General features: G+C 39.8%; 1 protein-coding gene across 3 annotated transcripts; it reads left to right on the top strand.

Annotated features, from left to right (window-relative positions):
• The first annotated feature begins 239 nt into the window (after positions 1–239).
• Positions 240–12,780, top strand: zgc:171422 (uncharacterized protein LOC100001353 homolog). 3 transcript variants are annotated; one of them, XM_060903115.1, is made up of 9 exons: positions 240–337; positions 3,117–3,316; positions 3,546–3,638; positions 4,041–4,136; positions 5,007–5,117; positions 6,529–6,649; positions 7,055–7,622; positions 7,712–7,761; positions 11,414–12,780. In XM_060903115.1, the coding sequence occupies exons 1-9, from the start codon at positions 334–336 to the stop codon at positions 12,475–12,477; spliced, it is 2,307 nt and encodes a 768-aa protein (XP_060759098.1). In that variant the 5' UTR covers positions 240–333; the 3' UTR covers positions 12,478–12,780. The 3 variants fall into 3 exon arrangements, with proteins under 3 accessions (XP_060759098.1, XP_060759099.1, XP_060759097.1); XM_060903116.1 differs by lacking the exon at positions 3,117–3,316; XM_060903114.1 differs by lacking the exon at positions 240–337 and having other exon boundaries at positions 2,698–3,316.
• The last annotated feature ends 1,213 nt before the right edge of the window (positions 12,781–13,993 follow it).

Here is a 13,993-nt window from a genome sequence, read left to right as displayed (position 1 = left end):
GCCTTTCGCCCGTAGTCAGCTGGGATAGGATCCAGCTTGTCTGTGACCCTGTAGAACAGGATAAAGCGGCTAGAGATAATGAGATGAGATGAGATGAGATGAGATATGAGAAACACCCCCCAAAAGGGTGCTAAGACTGTGTGTGTGTGAGAGAGAGACACACACACAGAGAGAGAGAGATTGATTTTGTCTCCAGGTCAGTAGATGGCGGTAATGTGAGTTTAAACGCGTTTGAGTAAACTGCAGTGGGGTAAAGGGGAAACGCGCCTGAAGCGCTTAATGTTCCTGTAGTGATTAAAGTTTTTATACAGCAGTTATACACTGAACAACGACATGGGTATGTACGAAAATGCATTGCGTTTATTAGTTAATGTTATGCTATAATTATTTTCGCTTTCTTCGTGTATATATGAAATAAACTCCGGTTAGCCTCCGGTTAGCTAGCACAGCACAGCAGCAGCAACAACAGAAGTTTGTGCGTGTTTGGTTCGCGTTCAGAGATTTTCATTCTCATATAATGATCTCGTTTTGATTTGTCTGGTCGTTTCATTGGGGATTCGTGCGTTTCTGAGGTTTACAAGGAAAACTCCACCCTGATTCCTGTGTTTGAGTAACTTATTGTAAACATACAGGTGTTTCATGGCCACTCACTTTGGCAGTGAGTTTTGGGATATTAATTTTTAATTTTCTGTAAAAAAAATAAAATGTTATGATTAGTAAATCCGAAGTACAATTTTGTAAACCTGTAAGTTTCTTACTCTGTGGAAACGCCTGGTTTGCTGGTGTGAGATGGTGTTATACTGGTGTAACTGGAAGGCAGGCAGGCTAACCAACTCGACCAACCAACACCATCTACTGTAACTGGTCTTGGGCTGGTCCTAACTGGTTGGCCAAGGGATGGTCAAGCTGACTGGCTAGAACCAGCCTGAAAATGTTCAAAACTTTCCTAAAACCAGTAAACCTGACCAGTTAGAACCAGCCATACCAACTGGGCTGGTCTAAATCCAGCTCACTCAGCAGGCCAATCACTAATTTAGTATTCGTACTTCTTGTGATGTTATTGTTATCATCATCTAAAACTTTTTTTCCCCACAGTTAAAGGTGGAGTATGAGATTTTTTTTCAGGAGTATTTTTTACCATATTGCTTGAAAAGCTCCTCACACCCATGTTGCAAGCAGTACAATAGAAGGTTTGACCCAAAAACGAAATATTTTAATCCAGTCTACAGTGTAAAATAAAGGAAAAATGCCATCCAATCATATCGAGGTACCACCTCAAAATGATTGGATACTGACACGTCAATCAGACTGAAGCCCGAGCAGCCCGGCCCTTCTGTGTGTGAGAGAGCGTGAGCAGAGCAGTGTCACACAGAGCGCAGGATTTTGTCAGTGCGCTCCCTCCAAACAACGGGGATTTACACGAAAACGGAAGGAGATATTCACAAAATTCTTTCACAGTGAGTGCCACAATGATCTCCTGCACACACTGATGTAATTTTTTTGTCTGTAGTGTAAAAAATGAGGTCACTAGAGCGAGTTAAAAACGAGTGACTTTTCTGCTAAGTTTATAATGGCAGTCTGTGTGGCTGCGCGGCTGTGCTCTCCTCACTTTCAGGCTTCTCATTCAAAAACTGCAAGTCCTATCGTGTAGGTAGACACATTGTGTGAATCAGGACAAGTGTGGCTACTACTTTTGAGAAAATTATGTGTGTGGAGTGAAAAGTGGGGCTGAAAACAATTTAAATGAGAGAGTTTGAGCTATTTTTCCAAGCTCTCTACACTCTGCTCCACTGGTGTGTAACGCAATAGACACCCATTATAAAGGCTGATTTTCTCAGGCTTTATAAGGGGGAGGAGGGATGGAGACGCGGGGGGTGGGAGCATGGCGAGGGCGGGCGTGTTTCTTTTCAAAATATGGCTTGCGGGAACCGTTATTCCAAAATCTCATACCCCACCTTTAAGGGCTTAAGAAGGAAAAACAAGTTGTCATTATTATCTCATCTCATCTCATTATCTCTAGCCGCTTTATCCTTCTACAGGGTCGCAGGCAAGCTGGAGCCTATCCCAGCTGACTACGGGCGAAAGGCGGGGTACACCCTGGACAAGTCGCCAGGTCATCACAGGGCTGACACATAGACACAGACAACCATTCACACTCACATTCACACCTACGGTCAATTTAGAGTCACCAGTTAACCTAACCTGCATGTCTTTGGACTGTGGGGGAAACCGGAGCACCTGGAGGAAACCCACGCGGACACGGGGAGAACATGCAAACTCCACACAGAAAGGCCCTCGTCAGCCCCGGGGCTCGAACCCAGGACCTTCTTGCTGTGAGGCGACAGCGCTAACCACTACACCACCGTGCCGCCCCTGTCATTATTATTATTATTATTATTATTGGGTGGTATGGTAGTGTAGTGGTTAGCGCTGTCACCTCACAGCAAGAAGGTCCAGGTTCGAGCCCCGTGGCCGGCGAGGGCCTTTCTGTGTGGAGTTTGCATGTTTTCCCCGTGTCCGCGTGGGTTTCCTCCGGGTGCTCCGGTTTCCCCCACAGTCCAAAGACATGCAGGTTAGGTTAACTGGTGACTCTAAATTGACCGTAGGTGTGAATGTGAGTGTGAATGGTTGTCTGTGTCTATGTGTCAGCCCTGTGATGACCTGGCGACTTGTCCAGGGTGTACCCCGCCTTTCGCCTGTAGTCAGCTGGGATAGGCTCCAGCTTGCCTGCGACCCTGTAGAACAAGGTAAAGTGGCTAGAGATAATGAGATGATGATGATTTATTATTATTATTATTATTATTATTCATAATAACTTGTTTTTCCTTCATAAGCCCTTAACTGTGGAAAAAAGTTTCTGATGATGATGATGATAACGTCTCACAAGAAGTGTGAATAAATTATTGTTGTTGGTGGTGGTGTTATTAACATCAGTTTGTAAAATTTACTTCTCCCTTTATTGGTTTATCTCCTTCAGGTTATACAGTAAACACTCTGGCAGCGGTTCTCTTAGTCTTGCAGTAGTGTTGCAACATCCCTTCACAAACCACGAGCTGTACTTGGTCTAATGATTAACTTTTAAAGCCAGTAGTTTTCAGTGTAAATGTATGTTGTAGGCTCTCTCCCTCTGTGCTCTTTGCGGCTGCTGGTGCCTCCACTGCGCCTCATGTCTGCCTTCATGTGGCGAGTTGTCCAGCAGCAGAACCTGGAATATTTTGACAAGCTTGAAGAGTACGTCCTCCTCATAACAAGGATGGTCCCTGAGATTCTGAGTGAAAGACAGAGGAGTGTGCTCGTTATGGGTTTGAGAGCAAAGGTGAGATTCAGTAGGAGCTTCTCAAAACACTAATTGATGCCTTCTTGATTCCTTGATCCTCCCTTCTTCAGCTTGTAATGTGGAAATTGATCAAGGGATGTACCTGTTCTTAAAGTGCAAAATAATCAAGGAGGTAGGAGAGAGAGAGAGAGAGAGAGAGACAGGTTGTTCCAAAGCAGAAGTACTTCAGTTTTTATCTTGCATGATCCCCCCCCTGTTTTTCATACAGATGATTCTTGAAATGTGCAAAGACGAGTTACCAACTGATCTAAAGTCCATCAAGGCACGTCTTCACACAGTTGAGTCTTTAAGCATGTCTAAGGTGAGAATGATCAGTGAAAATGTTTAGATACTTAATTAGACTTATTTGAGAGATGATGTACTGTTTCACTGTCCTGCCTTCCTCTGCAATTTGTAAAACTCCAGTTTTAACATTTTGATATTCAGGGTGCTTCACATTTAGTTCATTCAAATCAAACCCTCGTGTGTTTTCTTTTTCAGGGTGGTTCTTTACAAATAGTAAACCAATCAAAAGTATTAGTATCACTCTGACTCTAATAGGTGTGAAAACACACTTTGATTTTGTGTGACTGGAGTATAAACATTTGTTCTGTACAATCAGACTTTACTCTTATTGTCCCCTTTACATACATTATAAATTTCAGGAGTAGTATGAGCAGTAATTAACATTAACAAGTAGATCATTAATGTCCACCTTCTTTAGAGCACTGGTTCAGAGGTGGAGGTGTTACAGGGCAGGTTGTTAAAGCTTGTCATAAGCCTTCTTGAGGACCCAGTTAAAAAGGAGCATTTCTTTCAGGTAAGATTTTTGTGAAATGTTAAAGAGGAGGTAAAGCACAACACATTTATACAGTTATATTCTGAAACCGGTTTATTGTTCAGAAGAAAAAAATACTCTCAAACATTAGAGCTAATGGCACAAAAACATCCAAGTCTTCATCTAATATCTAATGTTAGCTAATTGGTTAACTTTTGCTAACCCTGGTGAAAAATAAATGTGCTAAGTGTACTAAAATGTAGCATACTTTTGTGTACTTGAAGCCACACTAATCATCAATATACTTCAAGTGTGTTTATGATTAGTTAACTTAAGGCACGCTATTTTGGAACAACTAATTTTGTACTAAATATATTTTAATTGTAATTAAATTGTAGAAAATTGCAACTTGAAGTGTATTTAGTGTACTTTTATGTGCTAAATTACACAACTTTCACTTAAAGTATATTTTAGTATAGTATATTTTAGTATAATATATTTCTATAAAGTGTAATATAGTATAATTATGTTAAAAGTGTTAGCGTGAAAGCGTGATGTTAGTATACTTTTTATATATTTACAAAAAGTACAATTTGTGTAAGTACATTTTCAATATACTATTGAAAATATGAATATACTTTAAATACAATAAAGTACATTTTTCACCAGGGAAGCTTAGTAATATTGCAGTCATTTGTGTATAATTAACTGAAAAGGACAAACAGTGATCACAGTTTAAATGCAATCTGTTGTGCATTTCTGTAATCAATTTAACGCTTTATTTGCCAAAATGTAGACTGATGTGAGAAAGATTAAATCAGCCAAAAACCAGAAAATGTCTTCAAATTAATTTAGAATTTTGGAGACCAACATGCTGAGACTCTGTGTCATGTTATGTTCCTGTTTCTCTAGGAGGTGTTCCCACATGAGTTCGGTCCTGAATTCGACAAAGCAATGCAGGTCCTAGTTGGCCATTTTCTGTCCAGGCTGGAACAGCTCTTACCGATACCCAACTTCAAACAGGTATTCTGTGATGACTCTTCACTGGACTGTTTGTTGCTTGGACGTGTACTGCTCCTTGTCTTTTTAATGCCTCGGTCACAACCGGTCGTACATGCTCCTACGGCCGGTCTATGTGCAAGAAACGCACGGAGGGCGCGTGTGTGACGTGCTGATTTTCGAGCCGCAGACCGGCCGCAGAGGTTCTTTGTCATGTCAAACTCTACGGGCGCTTACATTTTTTTCAGGTTGCAAGACAAACTTACGGCCAACGTGCGTCTTTCTCCACGAACAAAAAAAACGCAGCGATTTGGGAAACGCCAAAAATCGCACGGCCAAAAAACCGTACGTCCGGTTGTGACCTAGGCTTAAATAAGCTCACCCTTCTTCATCCTGAGAATGGAGGTCTGTGTTTTACATTTTTGTGGCACAAACATCTTTGGAAGTTGAGGGTTTTTTGTTTGTTTTTTGTGTGTATGTGGCAGCCTGATTCATATGGTGAAAACTAAAACATTTTTTTTAAATTGTGTGTATGTAATATATAAAATATGACGTTTTGAAACTAAAGACTTTCCTATGTAGTTGGACTGCATGCGCTGTAGGGTTGGTCTGAAGAATCATTTCAGCCAGTTGTTTGGATTTGTTGCTTTAATATGTCATACCTAATTTACACAGACATGAAAAAAAGATTGATTCAAATATCTTGCTGCTTTTTTGTTACTTGTATATAAATTCATTATTATTCATTCATTTTATTTATTTGTTTGCTTGTTACTTATTTCTGGAAATTACAGATTTTCGTGAACTGAAATGTTTATTGTCATGTATCTCAGTCAGAAGTAAAGTTTAGTTATCTCCAAAAGTGAAAAATTTAACATGTAGTAAATAAAATACACACATGATGATAAATATGGTTTGAAAACTATGTATTTGAGAGACTGGTTGGCTTTAAGTGAGGCTGATACCGAGTGCCAATTTTCTATTAACACAATATTGCAGATAAATAAATACTTTCTGATGTATTGCCATATTTTGGACAAAAATTGACTGGTTTCTGCCTACGGCAGACTGATTCCCTCAGCCCTACTTATTAATTTATTCATGGCCTACATCCATTTTATAACTGAATTTATTCAACCTGATCCTTATTAAGTAATTTTTGTGGAAAGTTTAGAAAGTTAATAAAACATTTCTGCATCATTTTGGTCAAAGATAGTTATTTTTTCTTAAAGTTTAAGTGTCTGTATGCTCTATGCAGGGGAAATGTGTGGTGTTTTTGTTAATTTACTTTTCCAATATTCAACCACAGTGACTGACGGGTTTTCCCAAACTACTCCCCAACACACACAATCTTAATATTCTGACTGATCAAATTAATTTGTTGTAACATAAAATGTTATTTATGAGGATATTTCTGATTTTTTTTTTCTTTCAGGCTGCTCAGTGGCTAGATACTGAATCCACAGGCTGGGAGGATTTAGTACAGATGAACTGTGATCCGACCCACTTGCTTCCCCTGCTACAAAGTGACTATCAAGGAAACCTGGATAAAAATGGTAAGGCATTCTAGAAAGCAGGGGCAAGGCTACAATTTAAGCAAAAGTCTTAAATGGGAATACTAACGTCAAGAATTCTAATGTACTTCCCATCTGACCGTGCATTCAGACTAGCAAGTGACAAGTTGCTCATGCTGCTCATAGTTTGTCTCTTGTAGGAGTGTAGTGACCCCGGCTGTTGTTGATTGATGTATATGACCCAGTTTTAATAGGCAGCACTAATAGCCAAAATGTAAATGCTGTAAAGCTAACTAACTAAACACAAACAAAATAATGCACCAGTCAGGGTGAAAATGAGTTGTTTGATTTAGTGTTAGGTCCTGCACTAGCTTTGTTGGAAAAATTCAGTTAAAGTTTAGTGCTTTGAATGCAATATTTTCTCTCCTTGATATATTTTATTGTCAGGACTCCCATCGGTCGTGGAGGAAAGAATCATCTCCTCTTTGTCTCTTGCTTCTTTGACTGACGAGGTCATCCCAAGTGAGAACAGGTCTGATCGAGCTGAACCTCCTCACAGCATGGACAGTTCCTCCCAGACAGACCAGGATGTGATGCAGGACAGTAAGACAGATATTTTAACCCATGTCGTCGTCACTTCAGAGCAAGCATTGTGTCATAATGAGACTGTGTTTGAAGAGCCGGAATTGCTTACAAATAATGGACAAGAAGAAGAAAGGGATTTAAATGAGAGAGGTGTTTCTGAAACCAGAGAGGAGGAGATGAAAACCTCTCAAACAGAAAGTGAGGATGAAACATCAACAAACCTTGAAAAGGGTGAGCCAAGCGCAGTGATCACTGATCTAGGAAATGATGGTGGAAGAAGTGCTGAGGAAGTACCTGCTGGATCTGAGGGCAACAGTGGACAGATGCTGAAAGTGATTGTTCCAAAGCATCTGTTACCTGCAATTAAACACATCAGCCTGCCATCTGTTTTACTCTCTCGCTGTACGAGCAGTGAACCAGTACCACTGAAGTGAGTGCTTTGCTTTTATGTGCATGAATATTACTCAAACACGTCTTTTTGTGATGCATATGAAACAGGTTATCTATGTTTCTTGACAGAGTTGCATCTGAAACAGGAACATCATCTTCCCTGAATTCAAGTGTTTCAGGTATTTGAATGAATGAATGAATGAATGAATGAATGAATTTATTTTATTTCAAACATGTATAAAAATGTATGTAACTATTTGTACATACAAAAGAAAGAAAAAGAAGTGACAAAAAAAGAATAAATAAAATAACCAAGAGCTAATACATTACAATACACTGCACATTGTTCGAAAAAGGAGTGGGAAGAAGTACAATACTTTTTTTTTTTAAATTTCCCACCCCTTTTTAACTACCCTGAAATCCAAACTACATTAATACACCTATAAAAATATATACCATATATACACTTCATGAATATCCATATAAATATATAATTACAAAAATAAATATATACTACATACCATGGGCGGCACGGTGGTGTAGTGGTTAGCGCTGTCGCCTCACAGCAAGAAGGTCCGGGTTCGAGCCCCGGGGCCGGCGAGGGCCTTTCTGTGTGGAGTTTGCATGTTCTCCCTGTGTCCGCGTGGGTTTCCTCCGGGTGCTCCGGTTTCCCCCACAGTCCAAAGACATGCAGGTTAGGTTAACTGGTGACTCTAAATTGACCGTAGGTGTGAATGTGAGTGTGAATGGTTGTCTGTGTCTATGTGTCAGCCCTGTGATGACCTGGCGACTTGTCCAGGGTGTACCCCGCCTTTCACCCGTAGTCAGCTGGGATAGGCACCAGCTTGCCTGCGACCCTGTAGAAGGATAAAGCGGCTAGAGATGATATGAGACTACATACCATATATATATATATATATATATATATATATATATATATATATATATATATATACACATACATACACACACTTCATAAATATCTATATAAATATTTAGTTACAAAATTAAATATATACTTCATTCCATATATACACTTCATAAATATCCATATAAATATATAATTACAAAAAAAAAATATATATATATATATACACTTTATACCATATATACACTTCATAAATATCTATATAAATATATAATTACAAAAATAAATATCTACTACATGCCTATCCCTGTAAATATGAAGATATCTACCCCCATAAATAAATATATACCATATATTTAACATGTAGCATAGATGCAGTTAACAGTGTTATCAGTTTTATAACCTCTCCTGATTGTGTGTTGCTGAAAACGTTTAGTTGAAGCTCACTTATAATGCAGCATTATAAGGATTCATTACCTCCGCCATGGAGGTTATGTTTTCGGTAGCGTTGGTTTGTTTGTTTGTCTGTTAGCAACATTACGGAAAAAGTTATGAATGGATTGCTCTGAAGTTTTTCCCAGAGGTGTGACTGGACACAAGTAACAATCCATTAAATTTTGGCAGCGATCCGGATCACCGTCTGGATCCCGGAATTTTTTAAAGGATTCTTGGCGGAGGTCTGCGCTCTCCGAGTGCTTTTCTAGTTTGTTAGTTGCATTTGTTACTTTCTGTCAATAAGCGTTTTAAAATACAGTGGTGCTTGAAAGTTTGTGAACCCTTTAGAATTTTCTATATTTCTGCATAAACATGACCTAAAACAACATCAGATTTTCACACAAGTCCTAAAAGTAGATAAAAAGAACCCAGTTAAACAAATGAGACAAAAACATTATACTTGTTCATTTATTTATTGAGAAAAATGATCCAATATTACATATCTGTGAGTGGCAAAAGTATGTGAACCTTTGCTTTCAGTATCTGCTGTGACCCCCTTGTGCAGCAGTAACTGCAACTAAACGTTTCCGGTAACCGTTGATCAGTCCTGCACACCGGCTTGGAGGAATTTTAGCCCATTCCTCCGTACAGAACAGCTTCAACTCTGGGATGTTGGTGGGTTTCCTCACATGAACTGCTCACTTCAGGTCCTTCCACAACATTTCGATTGGATTAAGGTCAGGACTTTGACTTGGCCATTCTAAAACATTAACCTTATTCTTCTCTAACCATTCTTTGGTAGAATGACTTGTGTGCTGAGGGTCATTGTTTTGCTGCATGACCCACCTTCTCTTGAGATTCAGTTCATGGACAGATATATCCTGACATTTTCCTTTAGAATTCACTGGTATAATTCAGAATTCATTGTTCCATCAACGATGGCAAGCCGTTCTGGCCCAGATGCAGCAAAACAGGCCCAAACCATGATACTACCACCACCATGTTTCACAGATGGGATAAGGTTCTTATGCTGGAATGCAATGTTTTTTCCTTTCTTCAAACATAATGCTTCTCATTTAAACCAAAAAGTTATATTTTGGTCTCATCTGTCCACAAAACATTTTTCCAATAGCTTTCTGGCTTGTTCATATAATCCTGAGCAGACTGCAAATGAGCAGCAATGTTCTTTTTAGAGATTAGTGGCTTTCTCCTTGCAACCCTGCCATGCACACCATTTGTTGTTCAGTGTTCTCCTGATGGTGGACTCATGAGCATTAGCCAATGTGAGAGAGGCCTTCAGTTGCTTAGAAGTTACCCTGGGGTCCTTTGTGACCTTGCCGACTATTACACGCCTTGCTTTTGGAGTGATCTTTGTTGGTCGACCACTCCTGGGGAGGGTAACAATGGTCTCGAATTTCCTTCATTTGTACACAATCTGTCTGACTGTGGATTGGTGGAGTCCAAACTCTTTAGAGATGGTTTTGTAACCTTTTCGAGCCTGATGAGCATCAACAACACTTTTTCTGAGGTCCTCAGAAATATCCTTTGTTCGTGCCATGATACACTTCCACAAACATGTTGTGAAGATCAGACTTTGATAGATCCCTGTTCTTTAAATAAAACAGGGTGCCCACTCACACCTGATTGTCATCCCATTGATTGAAAACACCTGACTCTAATTTCACCTTCAAATTAACTGCTAATCCTAGAGGTTCACATACTTTTGCCACTCACAGATATGTAATATTGGATCATTTTCCTCAACAAATAAATGACCAAGTATAATGTTTTTGTCTCATTTGTTTAACTGCGTTCTTTTTATCTACTTTTAGGACTTGTGTGAAAATCTGATGATGTTTTAGGTCATATTTATGCAGAAATATAGAAAACTCTAAAGGGTTCCCAAACTTTTGAGCACCACTGTATAATGCAAATTCAAACCGACAGTTAGACCTTGATGAGAGACTCTGAGGTTCCCTGAGTTTTTGTGGTATTCATTAATTGGAAACTGAGACACTTCAGAGGCAGACAAATAGTCATAATCTCAATAGCTAGCAAACCAGGCAAGTAAAAACATACTGTAATGATGTATGGTGAGCTAGTTAGCCAGTTAAGAGTATTAATACAGACTAAGCGTACAGGTAGATAAATGGCCTTGTGTTGCATACGTAGTGTGAATTAGTAGTAGTTCACTTGTCTGCCTGATTAAAAAACAAACAAAAACAAAACCGCACTCCGCGCCCAAACATGCATTCAGACTTGCAGCTTAATTTATTAACACTTGACTGAAGAATCCATGAAAGCATTTTACAAAAACCTGTCTTTGATATGTTTATTGGTATATTCTGTTACACTTCCATTTTAAGCATGTTTAGAGTAAAATGGTTCTTGTCTATGGTAATCACACACATGCTCCAGCTATAATGGCTAGAGAAGAGGTTGAAAAACGCTAGTGTATTTGTTTAAATGTTCACTCACTGTTTTATCATGTCCCCCCCCCCCCCCCCCCCCCCCACCTTCTCCTCTAGAAAATACCAGAACCTTGCAGAGGAGGAGGCCGAGAGCTCGCAAGGAAAAGTGTGATAGTACAGGCAGCTATAAATGTGTGCCCTGTAAAATGAGCTTTAAAACCCATTGCCAGGCTTCAGTGCACCAGCGTAAAAGGCACAGGAAGTTAATTTATTCCTGCCCCAACTGTGAAAAGAGTTTTGAGTCTATGAAGGCTTGGACGAGACACCGCACAGAACACAAAGAAGAAAAACCACAGCGGTGTACAGATTGTGGAGAAGAATGTGCGAGCCTGCAAGCTCTAGTGGACCATTCCAAAATCCATAACCATGTGGTGAGCGAGAGTTTGCCAGCTTCTGAGAAAACGGTGCCTCCTCCAAAACCAGCACCAGGAGAGTGTAAATTTTGTGGTGAGACGTTTACTCCAATAGAGCTGAGAAACCACTTAAAAACGCATCCAGAGTTCCGACCTCACCAGTGTGATCACTGTGGGAGGTGTTTCGCTAACCTGAGCAACTTGTTAGCTCATATTTCAAACCACACAGGAGAAAAACCTCACGTCTGCTTAAACTGCGGCAAGAAGTTCTTCAGCAAGTCACAGCTCAAGTCCCACATGAAGTCTCATTCAAAAGAGCGGCCATACTGCTGCTCTTACTGCGGCAAGTGCTTCCACACTGCTGGGAACCTTAACATCCACACAAGGATACACACAGGAGAAAAACCTTACACGTGCATAGAGTGCGGGAAGGCCTTCAGCTCGGCCGGGCGTCTGCAGGTTCACCGCCGCTGCCACACTGGAGAGAAACCGTATCAATGCGACGTGTGTGGAAGAGGATTCATCGTGTCGAGTCATCGCACGATACACATGAGGTCACACACAGGGGTGCGACCTTTCAGCTGTGAAATCTGCGGGAAGACCTTTTCAAGGCGGAACTGCTGGAGCGAACATATGTACAGTCACACAGACTCAAAACCATTTCCTTGCCCTGTCTGCCCAAAGAGCTTTATACGCCGGAGCCATTTAAAGAGACACATGCAGAGCCACAGTCGTGATCAAAGCAATGCTGTACAGAAGAACCTATAAAAGTCTACACAATGCTGTATAATTATTAGCTGTGGCACCTGTAGGCTCCAGATTTATTGTGGAAATTTTTGACATGACACAACTGCTTTATAGCAATAAATCCTGCTTGTTTGTTAGAATGGCCTTGCCTCACACCTGTGCTATTTTGTGTAGAGGAAATATTGGTGTTTAACTGCATTAAGCTCTTCCAAGTGGTGTCTAGTTTTTTAGACCACTATATAATCTGCTATTCTGCATGTATTTGAAAAATGTATTGCTTTATGTATTCTACTGATCCTGTCAATTAATCCGAAAAGTGTTCTATGGGAGTCTAGTTAATTTTCAGTCAGTGTCCCAGCTTTCCGTTATTTTGTCAGTCAAGTAACACAGATTTGGCCCTAAGCATATCTTCCACTTGTTATCCTGGAATGTGAGTGTGTCAGGGTTGTATTCTCCAGTATTATACTAAGCTGGGTTTACACTGTGCAATTTTTATCCTGATTTAGCTGTTACAGACTAAAAATTGCACATCGTAAAATAATTATTTTGCCCATCAGCAGATGAAGGAGGATGGTATCAGAGAATGTGAAACTCTCAGAACATCTATATATCCACTGTCGGGGTAATTGTCCACAAGCCAGTTGATGTAAGTTGAACATAGTCTTTAATCGCATGTCTGTTGTTCGAGGATCTTCATTGTACAGGGTGTTTCAAAAAATTTGATATTTGAGATGTAAATATCCCAGAAACTACATAGTCTAGGTAAATGAAACTGAACAGGCTTAATGTTGAGCAATACAAGCTTTATTCCTCAAAATTTGAATGAGAAATTCAAAATGTATGTGGATTCCATGAACAATTTCACAAATTTTCAATACGCGCACCGCCCGAGACACAAACACAGCCTTCCTCTTTGATCTTTTTATGCCATGTCCAAATCTGCATTGCAGTTGATGCAGTTTTAGAGAATTCTCTCATAAATGCACGCTGCACAGTCTTGTTCGACTGTGTTTGAGCGTACTCTAACACACACAACAGGTCATAAAATTTTGACCTGTTTCTACACATGCTGTTAAAATTTGAGGTCAATTGAAAGAGAATTGGCAAAGTTATTAGATTGTGAAATGATATCACATTTTTTTGAAACGCCCTGTATAATGACACCTGGAGAACTTTTACGTTATATAGTCTTATAAAATTTGGTCATGACTTTATTAGGACCATTTTGTGCATTACTTTTCACAATGTTCTTTACACTGCTTATATTGCAGTGCAAAACAGGCTCTAAAGCAAAAATCCACCATCAATGAGTTGCGATTTTTATCCTCATAATCGACATGTGATCTTCAGTGGTGCAAAAGAGTTGTTTTTCACTGGCATGGTGATCTGTTTTCAACATGGCAGTTTGGATCATGGTTTCTCATATTACCCTCAATGCCGTTCAGCTGCTTGCCAGTGGGATTTATGCTGAGTTCAGTTTGACATTGCAATGTGTAATTCCCAAGTTCCAAACAAGAAAAGCCAAAGAAACGCCCCA

This window comes from Neoarius graeffei, chromosome 21, assembly GCF_027579695.1.
Source record: "Neoarius graeffei isolate fNeoGra1 chromosome 21, fNeoGra1.pri, whole genome shotgun sequence".
Classification (NCBI taxonomy): Eukaryota; Metazoa; Chordata; class Actinopteri; order Siluriformes; family Ariidae; genus Neoarius; species Neoarius graeffei.
Note: the sequence above shows the minus strand (reverse complement) of the source record. Positions and strands in the feature narration are given on the sequence as shown.